This window comes from Lissotriton helveticus, chromosome 11 (genome assembly GCF_964261635.1).
Source record: "Lissotriton helveticus chromosome 11, aLisHel1.1, whole genome shotgun sequence".
NCBI classification, from domain to species: Eukaryota; Metazoa; Chordata; class Amphibia; order Caudata; family Salamandridae; genus Lissotriton; species Lissotriton helveticus.
Genome location: NC_136072.1, coordinates 1,046,607,318 through 1,046,623,681, shown reverse-complemented (window position 1 = coordinate 1,046,623,681; position 16,364 = coordinate 1,046,607,318). Strand labels below are relative to the sequence as shown.

General features: G+C 45.7%; 1 protein-coding gene across 8 annotated transcripts in view; it reads right to left on the bottom strand.

Annotated features, from left to right (window-relative positions):
* RNF34 (ring finger protein 34) overlaps positions 1-16,124 on the bottom strand; it is a 310,787-nt gene extending 294,663 nt beyond the window's left edge. For 3 of the 8 annotated variants that reach the window (XM_078667516.1, XM_078667520.1, XM_078667514.1), the window contains exon 1: positions 15,930-16,124. Coding sequence is in view for 2 of the 8 variants with exons in the window: in XM_078667514.1 (XP_078523640.1) it covers positions 15,930-15,935 (6 nt within the window). In the remaining 6 variants the exon portion in view is untranslated. The remainder of the gene's footprint in view (positions 1-15,929) is intronic. The other 5 variants (XM_078667517.1, XM_078667518.1, XM_078667519.1 and 2 more) reach the window with 3 other exon arrangements.
* Between the last annotated feature and the right edge of the window lie 240 nt (positions 16,125-16,364).

The following is a 16,364-nucleotide window of genomic DNA, read 5'->3' as shown; positions in this document are numbered from 1 at the left end:
CACTGCGCTGCTCAATGATCGCTGGCCACGCCGGGCGCCTCACAGGCCAGCGGTTGTGTACCATGTGAATTGTTTTACCTGCAGATTCCTGACACACGCGCTTAGTCCAGCGGCTGCACTGCTTATCTGATACCACCGCAAAGCCTTCCCGCATCGGGCCCATGAGCATTATTCAATTTCAATAGAGCCGGACACGTGTCGCCCAATTGGGCTATATTTGGGATCCTTTTGGGCTTTGAGACGTCCTCTTTCTGTCTTTACGTCCTAGTTCGGCATTCTTTCAATGCATTTAGCCTCGCAGCATGGTGCTACACCTTACTCTGGTTGAAAAAGATTGGAGCTGGTCCTGAGCGGAGTGCAGGCTCATAAATACCCTTGACTCTGACTGGACATTGTATAGGGCTCTTGACGCCATATACAATGGGGATGTGATACTATTGCAACAGGTTTGCCGAGGAGCTTATTCTCTACCTGATCTAAGTGCACTGTGGGTTGGCTCCCCCAGACCGATTCTTCTGGAATAGACTTGGCTTGCTAGTGTGTATTATTATTATAAATTACCTCAAAATGGAGGATGGGCCACCATTGTGGAGGATGAGTCGGACTACTATGAGGAGCAACAGGGACCTTTCTTAGAGGCCAAATTATTATATGATCTCAACACCTCGGTCCAACAATCTGCTAACAGCGTCATTGTGGCGGCCGTCCCCAATACTGTGAACCAATCATTGGTGACCGCTCTCAAACTAATTACTGCACAGCTGGAAAGCTTCGCCAAGTGCCGTGGTTTCCCACCTCCAAAAGGTGCAGGTTCTTTACCAGGCTTCTCAGATGGGGCAGCATAAGTGAAGGCCAAGTCGTCTATATGGCCTCACGTACAGGCCCTAGCTAATCTCCCTCAAGCTCCGGCAGGGGACCATGAATATTCAGCCCCTTCAACGTCTTCTAGTGCGCCATCAAAGCGCCAAGTGCCCAGAGACACTGATACTAAATACCGACTCCTCGGATCATAATTCTCCTCCTAAGAAGAATAAATCCAAAAAGTTGCCCGCAGCCAGATCCACTAGCAAAATTTAACAAATAACTTCCCCATTTGATTTCAATCCCCAGGACATCGTATATCCTCGGACCTCTGACTCGGCTCCTGCCACTGATGTCGCAGAATATCTCAACGAGAATCTGCACAGAAGGTTTGACAAGGAAATTTGCAGCCGTTTGCGGGCTGAATGTCCCCATCCTGACATTCCAGACAAGGTGACTGAAAGCACGGACATGGGCCCTAATATGCTGGCTTTTCTAAAGAAATTTGGCAAAGACCTGAAGAAGTGTACCAACAGTTCATAGCTCGGGTGCCAGGATAAACTTTTAGATCTGGCTGGGCCTCTCGCTAAGATTCTGGAGATGGATCTCATTGCTAAGGGCACAGGTTCCACCTGTGAATCCTGATATTTTGGCGGGCTGGATTGAATGTGCCATTAGCTTCCTGTGAGCGCCAACTGCGCCGTATCAACCGAGAGGTGCAAGTACTTGCTGAAGAGAATGGGCTTCAACCACACGGAACTCACCTCCACTGAAGAGGACCCGTTAGCTGAGGGTCTCCTCTTCTGGGACAGGTTCATTAAGGACGTAACCAAATATGTTGGCACCTTTACGTGCCTTGATAAGGCCCAAACCAACAGAAAGAGTCTTACAAGATGGTCTTTTAGGCAGGGCAAGAAAGGGGCTGCTCACCAGGCTGAAATTACTATCAGGGTCCTTCAAGAGGCAGCTATGGTTGCAGCAGAGGTGACTGGCAGGACACCTCCAGAGGAAGAGGTGTGGCGCCGCGGCCAGGGCGACTGACGCTGGAATCTGGGGATCACGGTTCGATCCCCGTCTCCGGCGGCAGGTTAGCCCAGCACCATGTGACTCTGGGCAATAGCTCGCTTAATCTTCCCGACGGCCCCCCAGCGCCTAGAGACCCTTACGGGTGATTGTGCGCTTTACAAATGTGGACTTTACTTTACCCCACCAGGAGGTGGTAGAGCAGGCTTCCAGCCACAAATTACCTCAGGTGAGGATTCTCAATACCTCTTCCATTCCTCTGAGGGGTTGTGTCCTTTATTTTCTACACAAATGGGCGTCTATTACGCAGGATGCGTGGGTCCTACAAACAGTCCAGGGTTTTCACATACATTTCTATCAGACTCCACATCAGGAATTTCTCTCTCCTCAGATTCATTTTTCCTAAAAAGACAGCGTTTCTATAGATGCAGAAATAGGAGACTTGTTGCAGACCAACGCAGTGGCGTATTGCGACAACAGCTTCCGGGGCTTCTGCAGCAATGTCTTCCTGGTACAGAAAAGGAGAGGTGGACACAGATTGGTCTTGAACTTGCTGGGCTTCAATCATTTCGCCACATACAAACCCTTCAAGATGGAGGGTATCCATCTGTTGGCGAACTTACTGCGGAGAGGAGACTGGATGGTCAGGTTGGACCTCAAGGGAGGCATATTTAACTATTCCAATCTTTCCTCCACACGGGCGTTTCCTACAATTCAGGTGAAAGGACAAGTGGCTGGAATATTTGGTCCTTCCTTTCTGGCTTTCTTCAGCTCCATGGTGCTTCACCAAGATGATGAAGCCGGTAGTGGCCCATCTCAGGGAATAGGGAATACGCTTGATAATTTATCTAGACGACATTCTTATCATGGCTCCCTCTCTATCCCTGGCCTCCCTTCATCTACAGATGACAATGTCCTTTTTGCTGGAATTGGGTTTCACCATCAACGAATCCAAATCAGTTCTCCGCCCCTATGAGTCATTAGAGTTTCCAGGATTTGTGATTTACTGTTAGTCGGCGCAGTTAAAAAATCCCCAAATCCAAGTTGTGAGACTTGAAGCAACTGAAGTTGACGCTATCCAAATAGGTGGTATGCTTAATAAGAACTATTGCTCTCCTGGTCGGTCTTCTGGCATCCTCGATACAGGCCATTTTTCCCCAGTCCCCTTCACTACCGGGCCTTACAACGTGTGAAAATACACCATCTTCAGAAGGGTTTGTCATACACAGATCAGGTTCCCCTGACAGAGGACGTCTGGGAGGAACTCTGCTGGTGGCTGGGCCACGTGGATTCCAGGAACGGCAGCGCTATCTTCCGTTCTCGTCCGGAAATGGTCGTACAATCCGATGCCAGTCGTTGGGGCTGATGGCTCGTTATAGGGAGTTATCCACAGAAGGCAGGTTGTCTCTCCAGGATTTGTCCCTTCACATCAATTGCCTGGAGCTTTTGGCGGGGTCATTTGCGATTCGGATCCTCGCTCCCCAAAGGATATCTTGTTGCATCCTACTTCAGATGGACAACATATCGGCAGTGCACTACATCAGCAAGCTGGGGGGCACGAAGTCCCCGATGTTGTTAGAGAGACTGCCAAGGATTTATGGCACTATTGTCTCACTCACCAGACTTGAGTGATAGCGGAGTACATTCCGGGTTAGTTCAACACTGTAGCGGACTGGAACTCCTGTTACCTGAAAGATTACATCGATTGGCAGCTCCAGCCATCACTGATCCAGAGGATTCACTCGATTGGGGCCCCCAGGGGGAGTTGCATCCGCTGATAATATCGGGTCAGCTTTCCCTGATGGGTTGGAGGCTTTCTGGCAACAATGGACGTTGCCAGGAATTTCGGAAGCGGCTTGAGGTTTCATTCAGCAAGCCCGGGCAACATCCACCAGGAAATAATACTCATCAGCACGGCGATGCTGGATGGGTTGGTGCCTGGAACAGCACATGGACCCTGTGGAGGCAGAATTATCTCAAGTGATGCATTTTCTTTCATACAAGTCCTTGGAGGGTCTCACTCACAGGTTGGTAAATAACTTTAGATCAGCTATTTTTGCAGGGCATGTCCAAGTTGATGGTAGACCGGTTGGTATGCACCCATTGGTCAACAAACTGCTCAAGGGTATCTGAGTGGCGAATCCTCCTAAGGTTACGTATTCTTTTTTGTGGGACGTATCTAGGGTACTGGCCTTGTTAGAACAATGGCCAAGTAATTCCCTGTGGTCTAGGAAACAGTTGTCAGCCAAACTGGCTATACATTTGCATTTGCCTGCTTGTCGTCGGACCTCCGATGTGAGAGTCCTCGACTTGACAGGAAGAGTATTTACTCGGGATGGTCCAGAAGAAGTTTTGTTTACTATTTCTAAAAGAACTAAGACCTTTTCACGTTGTATTGAATATAATATGTTTCCTTCTAAGAGAAATTATACGTAGTTCAAGGCGTATAAAGAATGCATTCATCCGGTGCAGCCGGAGGGTTGTTAGAGAGTTTTGATTGCTTTACAAAAGCCTTTCAAACCTGTCACATCAGCCACAATTGCTAGATGGCTGAGATACAAAAGTGTTTGGCACTCATTGTGTTAAAGGCGCAATGGCATCTAAGTCATATATGTTGGGTTCCAGTATGCAGGATATCATGAAATCAGCTGATTAGTCTTCTGAATCTACTTTTAAGCAGTTTTATCATAAATTCAAAGAATGTATGTTTAGACTAAGGAATGTACATTCACAAAAGCACATGTACATTTGAACCAAGTCCACCAGCATCACATTACCTGAATTCAACTTAGCATGTACTGAGTCAACTGATAAATATCTCATACGCATATGCTTCACTAAGCAGACATAGAAACATTACTGCTTACTGTATTCTATGTTCACCACCAAAACTGATCGAGCAGTGAATCCATATGGAGAATGCCCTGGCAGAAAGTCACCCCTGCCAGCTTTCTAGCACATTTTAGCCCCCCATCTCTATCAAGCACTGTGAACATCGACCATGCAGCAACAGCCTTTGAAGCAGCAATCACATTGGCCTTGAACACTCTGGCCCCTCTGTCAAGAGTTAAGCCTAAGCCTAGGGTATCATCTTGGTTTACTGAATCATTGAAAACTGAAAAACATTCCAGTAGGAAGGCTAAGCGCAAATGGAGAAATACCAAAAGCATTGAAGATCGACAAAGTATTAACTTATCCACCGAGGTTATCTAGCCAATATTAAACTAGCCAAAAAACGGTATCTCATCAACAGAATCAACGAAGCTGCGAATTCCAACAAGTAGCACTATAAAATACTAAAGGAATTTACCAACCCTCCCCTATGTCAGACTTGTAACCCATCTTCGCAAGAATCGGTAGACATGTTGTCCACTTTTTTTGAAGAAAAAGATCAATACCATTCATAGTTCTTTCTCACACCACAACACTTACTCTAAGATCAAGTCGGGTTCCCCAGTAGATCCGGTCTCACCTCGTTTCTTTTTAACCAATGTCTACTCACCTGAAGGTCCCCAGTAACCATCGTCCAATCTTGCTGCTTCCCTATTTTAGAAAAGGTACCCGAGTCCCTGGTCAACAAGCAGCTCACCACCCATCTGGAGAACCATAGATTGTTGGATAACTCACAATCAGGTTTCAGGGACACCCTTAGCACCGAAACCTCGTTGGTGGAAGTTGTCGACAGTATAAGACTGGCCCAGGACAATGGGAAGTCAGTCATGCTTGTCCTGTTGGCCGCTTTTGACACCATCTCCCATAGTATTTTAGAACAGCGGCGATGGGAGTCAGGGGTTTGGCCCTGGACTGGCTTAGGAACTATCTAAGCGACCAAATCTCCACCATACAACTGGGCACCCTGGTCTTGTGCAGTCAGCCGGTAAAAATGGGAGTCCTCCAGGGATCCATCCCAAGTCCCATGCTTTTCAACCTTTATGTGACACCGTTAGCCAAAGTGATCAGGTCCTACGGGTTTGATGTGGTATCCTATGCGGATGACACCTAGCTACTGATCACCCTAGGCCCCGAACCTACTGACACGAGGCTCCGTTTCAAAACTGTATGACCCACATGGACAACCGGATGCACACCAATCATCTCCAACTCGACGGAAGTAAGACAGAGGTAATCCTTTTTGGCAAGGCACACATTTTGGTCGAATGACTGGTGGCCCCAGAGTCTAGGCCCCTGTCCATCTTCCAAGCCCATGGTGCGAAACCTTGGAGTGAAGATTGATAATCAGTTGTCCATGAAAATCCATATAAATTATGTAACCGGTACTTGTTATGGAATAATTTGCAGCCTACGAAAAATCTTTCAATGGATCCCAATTGAATCAAGGAAACCACATGTCCATGGACTTATAGGCCGGATCGACTACGGAAATGCCCTGTTGGCATCCATCAACGAGGGGCTCTATTCAAGACTCCAGGTCCTGCAAAATACGGCTGCCAGGCTGGTACTAAACCTCCCATCGAGGTCTCCATCGGTGTCCAGTCTGAAGACTCTCCACTGGCTTCCCATCAGGAAGCGAATCCTCTTTAAGGTTCTCTGCCTGGCACACAAAAGCATGTACGGAAATGGGGCAGACTATCTTACCAAAAAACTCAGCTGGTATCAGCCTAACATGACACTCAAGTCCAGTACTAAATTCCTCCTTGGGGGTAGATCTTTTTCCTTCCTGGCACTTGCCCTATAGAATAAACTTCCATCACAGCTCCGTACAATCACAGATCACAAGCCATTCCACAGGGAATTAAAAACCTGGCTATTTGATCACCTTTAGCGGCCACTTAGTTCTACTGACCTTCAGCCCCAGTGGAGTTTTACGCAAGCGCCATGAGACCCTTGGGTGATATGTGCTCTTAATAAATCTCTTTGACTTGACTCACCTAATTGATCAGGATTTAAAAGGTATTATAGGTACAGACTGCAATTCTTTAAAAGGATATCTCAAAGGTACTGAAATTAAACACATAATAGTGCTATACAAAATCGTCAACTCTGCCTTTCATTCTGAAGTGGGTAAATAAAGTGCCAGAAAATGAGTAATATTAACATCTGTTAATCGTATAGTACTTAGAAATGCCAGAAGTGTAGCATTTATAACTATAGATAAAAAAACAAGTTATTTTTTATTTAACTTATTTTTAGGACTATGCAGCAAGTTAGAAACTGCCTCAAAGCAGGAAGATAAGAACCTAGACCACTTCTAAGTGCATATGCTCTAATTGTATGAACATATTAATTTCATTTTCTTGGGAAGATAAAATCCGATCCAGATTATTTATGCTATGTCTGAATTTGTAATTTAAGTAGCTTGTGAGGGGATTTGGTCTTTACATAGAGTGGGAGTGCAGCTAGATATCCCTACTGTTCATTTGTGCGTGAAATCAGTACCTTTTATGCCTGCTGGTTCCACACCTGCAACAACGACGTCTTTGCTAATTATCCCTTAAATAATTAGACAGCTAAAGGCAATGGCAGGACCCAAAGGGTAGCTGTCCACTTGTGAGTGGCCTTGGGTGGGCCAGGGGATCCTTTGGGAGGGCCTGGCTCACACTCTAGAACCGGACCTGTCGGTATTCATACCCTTCTTCCTTAACATTGCAATGCCTCACTGCCATTTTCTGTTCAGATTAACACTCCTCTTTTCCCCATAAGGCTACAGAAAGCTCTTGTGCAGCTCCTTCACCTCACCGCTTCTACTATGGTGGGCACACACACAGACATCTAAGTGCCGGTCCCAGATGGGGTAGGAGATATTCAGGTGTAAGAAGGGCAATGTGCTCTATTACGGCCCACCCACCCCCAACTTTAACACGGCCCAAACCTTACTGGACTTTGTGGTGGGCTGGCTATAGGGGTCATTCAAGTCTCTACTTTTACCACGTCAGCACCCACGCCATTGTAGAATGTCCGACCTGACATTGGAAGCTGAAGCATGCCAACCTTCTGGAACAGGGAGAGGGCAGTGTAAGATGTGCAAGTAAGCTGGGGACTATCCTGTCCTCCACAAAAAAACAGCCCAAGAAGGACGAAATAATTATGGCTCTGCAGCACTTTTAGTGAAATTATGCATTCCGGTTGTTAAATTGATATCAGTGCATTGAATAAATCTGGGCTGAATTGTACAGCTTCATGCTGAGTAAATAACTTCCTTTAATGCTTTCAGTTGCTGTGCCAGTGAAAATGTAAAATATTTAGGAGAGCGCAAATGTTGAACTGCTGCAAATAACTGGCCTACACATGCGTACTGCCAAACTAATCCTGCAACATAAATAATGAGGGTTTGTGTTTCAGTTCACGAAGTTTCTAAGTACACACTTCACTGCAGCAGCTTTAATAAACTTTCAGAGCACAGAAGGAGTCTAGTTGTTAGGTTGCAGCGAAGGATCCACAAACCCTGGGAGGTAATGCATCGGTGATTTGGCCCTAGAAAGGTTTGTGGACTCAATTCAGTAGCCCTGAGGGACATATAAAAAGAATGCCTATTAAAAACGGTTCAAGAAACCACACAAATAAAAAATGCACATGGTTTAAGAATAATGTCCACTTGGAAATTAGAAAAACATTAAGCATTTTATTAGTACAAAAGTAAAAATGAATTGAAATGTACATTAGGAGTGGTGACATTTGGTAGTTATACAAAAAAGTAATCACAAAGATGGCGACTGTCCCCCAGACCATAGCATCTAAAAGGACCTAAGACTACCTCGAAGCATGGTTCAGTGACGCAGAGAAGTCAACTGTTTATCAACATAGAATGAAAACAAAAGCCTAAGCGACAATATACGCCCTGTGTAAACTGCATGGGAGGCTATGCAGCCCAACAACGGCAGCAATCAGGAGGGTCATTAAAGCAAAATTACTTTCTACAGCAGGCTACGCACAACAATCATTTACAAACCAAAGCCATGCTTATTGGAGAAAGCCCAGTGTCAGGGCCAGAAGCGCATTTTTCCGCTACCAAGATACATGTGCAACAGTCTGATTGGTCTGGATTTTAGCATTACGCAGCAAAAATACGAATGCCTGGGTATGCATGTGAAATATTATTACTGGGTCCTGAATGCTCCAGTAAGATTCATGAAGGAGGTGCTTAAACCAATCTACGCAGCAAAGAATAATCCATTGAAACAGCCATCTGCACACAGCGGCGGATGATCTACATTTGGCAATAGAAAACAGATGATAAAAGTAAGCTAAATGACCATATAGAGTGCAATAAACAAACAAATCCACCAGCTATCATGGGAAGCATATATTGCCAGATATAAGTGTAAAAAGGAGCAGTCAGCCCTTATTGCACCCTACGAGCCCACAATATACAGTCATATCTGAGCCAGGCCCTGGGAAAGAAATGCTTAAAAGAGATGCAGTAGGCCAGGTTGGTACCCCTGTAGATAAAAGAGCTAAATCAGGATTGAAAATTGCTCTCACGTAATTGGATGCAGACTATGCCTCTAAAGAAAGGAGTCCCTGCTGCATTTCATAGGCTGTTACCCAACTTTGCTACAGCAACAACAGAAATTACAAAGATAAATTTTTCTGTCCACAGGGGCGCCGACATGCATAGAAGCAGTATCAGTTCTCTTCTGCAGCAGTGCCCATTCGGATCTGTCCAAATCTGGAAAATGTATGCTGAAGGCAAGAACACAGATGAGTGATGCCACGCTGCAAGGTGACGATAAAAGCAAAAACACCTGCCTAAGTTACTTGGAATACTCTGGCACCCATTTCTTGGTGTTGCACTGTTCACTTGCTAAACAAATCCAAGTGGCACTGAGACAAAGACAAAAGCTAAACATTTACCTAGGTCACCTGGAAGACCCTGCCACCCATATTGTGGTGTAGCTCCCTCTATGTTCTCTGTACTAGCAGTATCAGGGGTCAACCCTAGGACTTATATAACATTTTGTATAATTGCATGAGGGAGACCTTGCACTTAACCTTGTTAATTTGCACACTGCTCTAAAGTAAGCTGTGACCTTAAATTTGCCTTGGCGCACATAGAATTAGCACGTTAACCTGTTGATTTACACACTTTTCAATTGTTCGCTGATATACTTCCTATCTGGGTCAAATTACTGATTTTTTTATATTCCAGTGACTCATTGCATGGCAGATCCCAGTGTCTAACTACAAATAATATGACCGGGAAGACACTCCCAAACATCATGCTCAGCTTCAGGCTGAATCTGTATCATATCCAGCACACCTGCACAATTTTAACTAAATTCCTGCTGCTCCTCCTTTTCATTCTAAACTTTCACCTTGGTGATTCCGCAATGCCCACACAATAGGAAACGTTTTAGGAAAGTCTTTAAGATGTAGTTCAATATAAGCTGCATCTTATCCAGATCACTTGCACATCCCTAATCAGAATTCAGCTTTTCCTGCCCTTCGCTAAAAGTTGTTGACTCTGGTGTTTTTATAATGTTCATTTGATATGAAAGGTTTTAGAAAAGTCCTTAAGACGTTTTATAATATTATTTTTATCAACGACTTAGCCTTTGGCATCATGCGGCACTGTGCACAGCCCCATGAGGGAGAACCCATACATCACCCCACGTACTTGCACACTATCAACTAGACGCTGGCTGATGACCTTTATTCAAACAAAAGTAACAGTTGGGAGGTGTCATGGTACTATTTGATATACATGTTTCTTGTCACCAACTCCATATTTTAAATGAACGAATTGTATGAAAGCGCTGCTTTATGTTCCTGTTTACTCATTTCTTTTTAACACTGTGATTGTATTAGTTGGAAAAATTGTAATGATTTTAAGAGATTGCGCAATAAATATTTTCATTCATTCATTCATCTAAACATTAAGAATGTTGTTCACTCATCGCAGTCGGGCACTTTCACAGAATTGAAAATAAGCCACAATGCGGCCCAACAATGTCTCTCATCAGTGCAGTAATGACAGACAAACAGTGTTGGCACAAACAACATAGGGAGATTCATATATCCAGCAACAGTTGATTAAGTATGCGAAAGTAAACATGTCAAACATTTGCCAATTGTGGTTTTGCAGCATGACCGGTCCGTTTACGCCAAGACAAAACAAGCATTAGAAATGCAATCGGGCTCGGATTTATTTGAGTTTGAGCTAATGGCATTGTAAATGCCAATGTATTGTTGCTATGTGTTATGGAGTGTGTTCATGTGGTGTGTACTGCCAGTGATCTCCTTGTGAGTGTGCGAATATTGCACCACTTGCCTGTGATGTCCTTCTTGTGAGTGTGAGAAGCTTGCACCTCTGCTGCCTGTGGTCTCCTTGTGAGTGTAAGAAGCTTGCACTGCTGCTGCCTGTGATGTCGTTCTTGTGAGTGGGAGAAGATTGCACCTCAGCTGGCTGTGGTCTCCTTGTGAGTGTATGCACTGTCATCGCTAGCCTGTAGATATGCACCGTCATCGCTAGCCTGTAGATATGCATTGGCTTCACTAGCCTGTAGATATGCACTGTCATCGCTGTCATCGCTAGCCTGTAGATATGCATTGGCTTCACAAGCCTGTAGATATGCTCTGTCATCGCTAGCCTGTAGATATGCACTGTCATCGCTAGCCTGTAGATATGCATTAGCTTCACTAGCCTGTAGATATGCACTGTCATCGCTAGCCTGTAGATATGCATTGGCTTCACTAGCCTGTAGATATGCACTGTCATCGCTAGCCTGTAGATATGCATTGGCTTCACTAGCCTGTAGATATGCGCTGTCATTGCTATCCTGTAGATATGCATTGGCTTCACTAGCCTGTAGATATGCACTGTCATCGCTAGCCTGTAGATATGCATTGGCTTCACTAGCCTGTAGATATGCGCTGTCATTGCTATCCTGTAGATATGCGCTGTCATCGCTAGCCTGTAGATATGCGCTGTCATCGCTAGCCTGTAGATATGCACTGTCATTGCTAGCCTGTAGATATTCACTGTCATCGCTAGCCTGTAGATATGCACTGTCATCGCTAGCCTGTAGATATGCACTGTCATCGCAAGCCTGTAGATATGCATTGGCTTCACTAGCCTGTAGATATGCACTGTCATCGCTAGTCTGTAGATATGCATTGGCTTCACTAGCCTGTAGATATGCGCTGTCATTGCTATCCTGTAGATATGCGCTGTCATCGCTAGTCTGTAGATATGCATTGGCTTCACTAGCCTGTAGATATGCACTGTCATCGCTAGCCTGTAGATATGCATTGGCTTCACAAGCCTGTAGATATGCACTGTCACCGCTAGCCTGTAGATATGCTCTGTCATCGCTAGCCTGTAGATATGCACTGTCATCGCTAGCCTGTAGATATGCATTGCCTTCACTAGCCTGTAGATATGCACGGTCATCGCTAGCCTGTAGATATGCTCTGTCATCGCTAGCCTGTAGATATGCGCTGTCATTGCTATCCTGTAGATATGCGCTGTCGTCGCTAGCCTGTGCATGTGTAAATTACTTACAGCCTATCACGTCAACGCTACTAAATACACAGCACAGCGAAGACGAATCACTAGGCAGATGCCATAACAAGCATTTACAATGCAACGGTCTCGGCATTGCAAAAGTTAGAGCTATTCGCATTGTACATGAACACGATGTGATGCAGCCATTAAGAACATGACACACGAGGCCTCAAGGACTTATTTATAAAAGATTTAAACAAGAAAACTTTAAACAAACAGGTAGAAATGCACAGTAAGTAGCACAGTGTAAATGACTCTGGTGTGTGTGAGACCACTATATATCCAAATATTTTGTGACACGCTATTTGTATGATAAACTGGTGTGCATATCACCGATGCATGCACATTGAATAATAAGTATGGACTTGCTGCTTGTAGATAAACAGGTGTGTAAGTCACTGCTGTAACTCCCAGCAATAATTTAATTCTGGCTCTGGTGTGCATAACACCACAGTATATGCTACCAAATGGCTTGTGGCAAGCTGTTGATAAATTTAAAGGGTGTGCGTGTCACCGCTGAGCTTGTAACCAATAGCAGCACAATGTAATATTAAATGAAGACGTGGGTAACGCAGCTGATAAGCCAGCGTGACACTGTCATAAGGCTAGTAACACATTCTGCCTCTAAAACCTGGTAACGCGCGTTGCCTCTTTAAAAGTTAATTGCGGTACAAGATGATACCATACAGCCAGTCACATGCTCTGCCTCTTCAAAATGTAATCGGAGCAAGAAATGCTGAGCCTTTAAATTTATTAAACACCACCTCAGAGCAGACTCCAATAAGTGCACAGTGATCGCGGGGAGGGGGAAAAAGTGACGCGCCCCACATGCAAGTTTCAATTAACACAACTCTGGATTATTTGGCAAGTGAAATGCTGCCACAGCTTGCAAACGGGTAAAGTTCACGCTATATAAAATCGCATAAATAAACGAGCCCAGCAGCCTCACCGGAAGTCAGGCAAATTCGCCTGTGACGGGGGCGGGGCTGCATCCGGACCGGAAGAGAAGGCGGAGTGAAAGCGTCTCGCGACGCCAGAAGGAGAGCGGAGTCCCTCAGAATTCACCTGGTAAGTTGAAAAGGGCTGGGGGGGGGGGGCTCGGTTCCCTCGTTGTGTGTGTGTGTGTGTGCATGTGTGCGACGGTGGGGGAGAGGGGGGGTGCACTCGTGTGTGTATGTGAGCTGGGGGGGTGTCTCTGTATGTATGTGCGTGCGTGGGCGCTTGTGTGTGTGTGTGTGTATGCGCATGCGTGTGTGCTTCTCAGGAGACATCCCCTGGCCGCAGCGCTCGTTCGCGTGCGCGTGTCACTTTGAAATCGCCTTCAGGCCGATGCGCGCGGCCAGGATTGTCTCCTGGGAAGCACACACGCCGACAAAAGAGCTTCGGCGGAGACGCGCTTCAGCACGTTCAGCCGAGCCCTAAAAAACTAAGGAATGTGCCAGCCGGACCCCTTTCTGCATTTTTTTTTTTAACACATAAGAGCTCGGAAGCTCCGCCTCCACTTCGTGGTGGCTTAGGCCCGAGCCCTAACAAGCAGAGGCAAGTTAGCAATGGCTTTAGTGGGTCAATTTCTGCAAAGTCATATGTAGGGGGCGGGAAGAAACGTGAATGACACAATAACGGGGTAATGCATGAAGAGGGCTCTTTAAAAACTCCTGTTAGTAAGTGTATTAAACATAAAATGTTTGTTAAAATCAGTAGGTCTTGGGTAATGGCAGTCCTAAAAAGTTAGTTACTGGCTATACAATTTCTAGAATATTTTGTGTGTGTTATCGAGGTGGGAGGCTGATGCGTTGATGGTGATTGTTTCCTGCTATGAATTTGTGTGTGTTTTTTCTTTGCAGATTGTCCTAATTGCTTCCGCTTCTCCTCTGCCCTCCAAACAAGCGTGCTCAGCCAAGTAATGCCGACCCCTGAGATTGCTGGGAACGGCTCTTTCTGAGCACTGCGCCTAATGGGCCGGTAGCAGAGCGGGACAGGATGGACGTCTTTCCTGTTTAGCAGGAACACGTTCCTCTGGACAGAGACCGACTAAGCCATTCAGAATCGGGGCACATTTTCGGAAAAACAGGGAGGGGTTTTGCAGACTAGCCCTTGACAGTGCTGATTCTGAAGCTATTATCTCCCTTAAGACTGACTCTGACCCAGCCCTAATACCATTTCAAGTGCTCTGACGCATATTGTGCTCTCGAAATCGCCTAATATGCGGTCGACTGTTCCCCACACTTATAAATTCCCTGTAGTAGGCCGCATGACATGCAGCTGACGAGGCTCCGGTCCTACTCGGGCAATCACAGGTACAGCATCTGCAGAACTAACACATTGCCCTAGGCCAGGCCTCCGCCGCACCGGCCCTTAGTGGTTGGCTGGTCGAGCACATTCCGCAGGGGCATAGATAAGCATCCCCGCGCCAGACATCGAGTCCAGAAATCTCCGAGCCTTAGGCACACGCTCTGCCCGGCTGCCCCCTCCACTTCACACGGCAGTGAATCACACAGCGAGAGATAAGAACTGAGAAGGAGTCAGCGCTCGTGATGTGTGAAAAGTTCAAGCAGGACACCTCTCTTAACCATCTGGATTGCATTACACGGGCACTCTGACAGCTCCTAATTAAGATTAATCACTCTGCCGTGCTCGTTCTCGCACAGAATATGCCACATCGGGCACGCGTAAATTACTTACAGCCTATCACGTCAACTCTACTAAATACACAGCACAGCGAAGACGAATCACTAGGCAGATGCCATAAAAAACCAAGGAATGTGCCAGCCGGACCCCTTTCTGCATTTTTTTTTGAACACATAAGAGCTCGGAAGCTCCGCCTCCACTTCGTGGTGGCTTAGGCCCGAGCCCTAAAAATGAGTTAAAAAACAGCTAAAGATGCCTCTTCCCTACCATTTATGAACTATTTATTGAAATGCAGAAAATACAATTAGTCACTTCTAGTGTAATTTAGATCTCGCTAAACTATTCCTAAGTTACTTTAAAAGGAAACAGATGCATAAATAACATTTTTTTTTAATTATTATTATTTTTTTTCAGTCAGTTCTTGTTATAGTACAAGCATTCTGCACAATGTGATTCATGGTGTTAATTAAACCTTGGTGCAACTGTATGTACAACCTAAGACGAAATGGGTCGGTGTCTGACTCGACGATAACCATTTGTACACCACCTCTCAAATTAAGTTCCTATTTTCACTATACTAATTCCCCACTAATCCTTTTGGGTTTCGGAGTAGAATGCTACTCGCCGAAAAAGCGCTTCGACGCCTCGACACGGGTAGTAGGCACTCAATAAATGGTAATACAATATACAATAGGGTAATAACGTGAGAACCCTAACGAGACAAGCCCTCACCAACTGAACCGTTAAGACTCAGACACTCTCGAAGCCAAGTCTACTAAGAGTAAATAAAAGGAGTCCTGTTTACATCCTTCTACCACACACAAACGAGTCAGCAGGTACAGCCGGCAACGCTCCCCCTGCAGCAAGGGATACCAGATGTGTTTTCATAGATGAGTCCTCTGCATGTCCCTCAGTCCCCGCCCCCATCCTTAGAGGAGGTCAGGTACCCCGCCCTGCCACCGCCCACATGGAGGGAAGGGCGCAGCCGGCGTTCGTGACCCGCGGCCCTCACCTTCATGACAGGCTCTTCTTTCCTCTTGTCCACGTTGAGCCGAACACCCGCTACAAGGCCACGAACCAAGCAGCCGAAGCCTCCATCCTCCCTGTGGCACCGCAGTTCGCCCCGAACTCAGACTAATGGGCAGGGCTTGTAACCATTTAGGTTCGCCGTTGAGACTGAGCTGTCACTTAACCCGCCAATCAGAGTGCAGAATATGGCCGCGGACGTGGTTTTCTACTAGATGTCAGAGCTACTATGACGTAGTGGCCATCTTCAACTGTGTGCCTGCCAATACGATGCAGCTGCTGTCCTTCGGCCTATACAATTTCTTAACATAAAATCAACAAGAAAATCTACATATTAAAACGATTTAAAGAAACTTTCACTTTAGAAATAAAGATCAATAGTGGTAAGAAATACAGGAAGTTAAGCACAACGCATTATTCA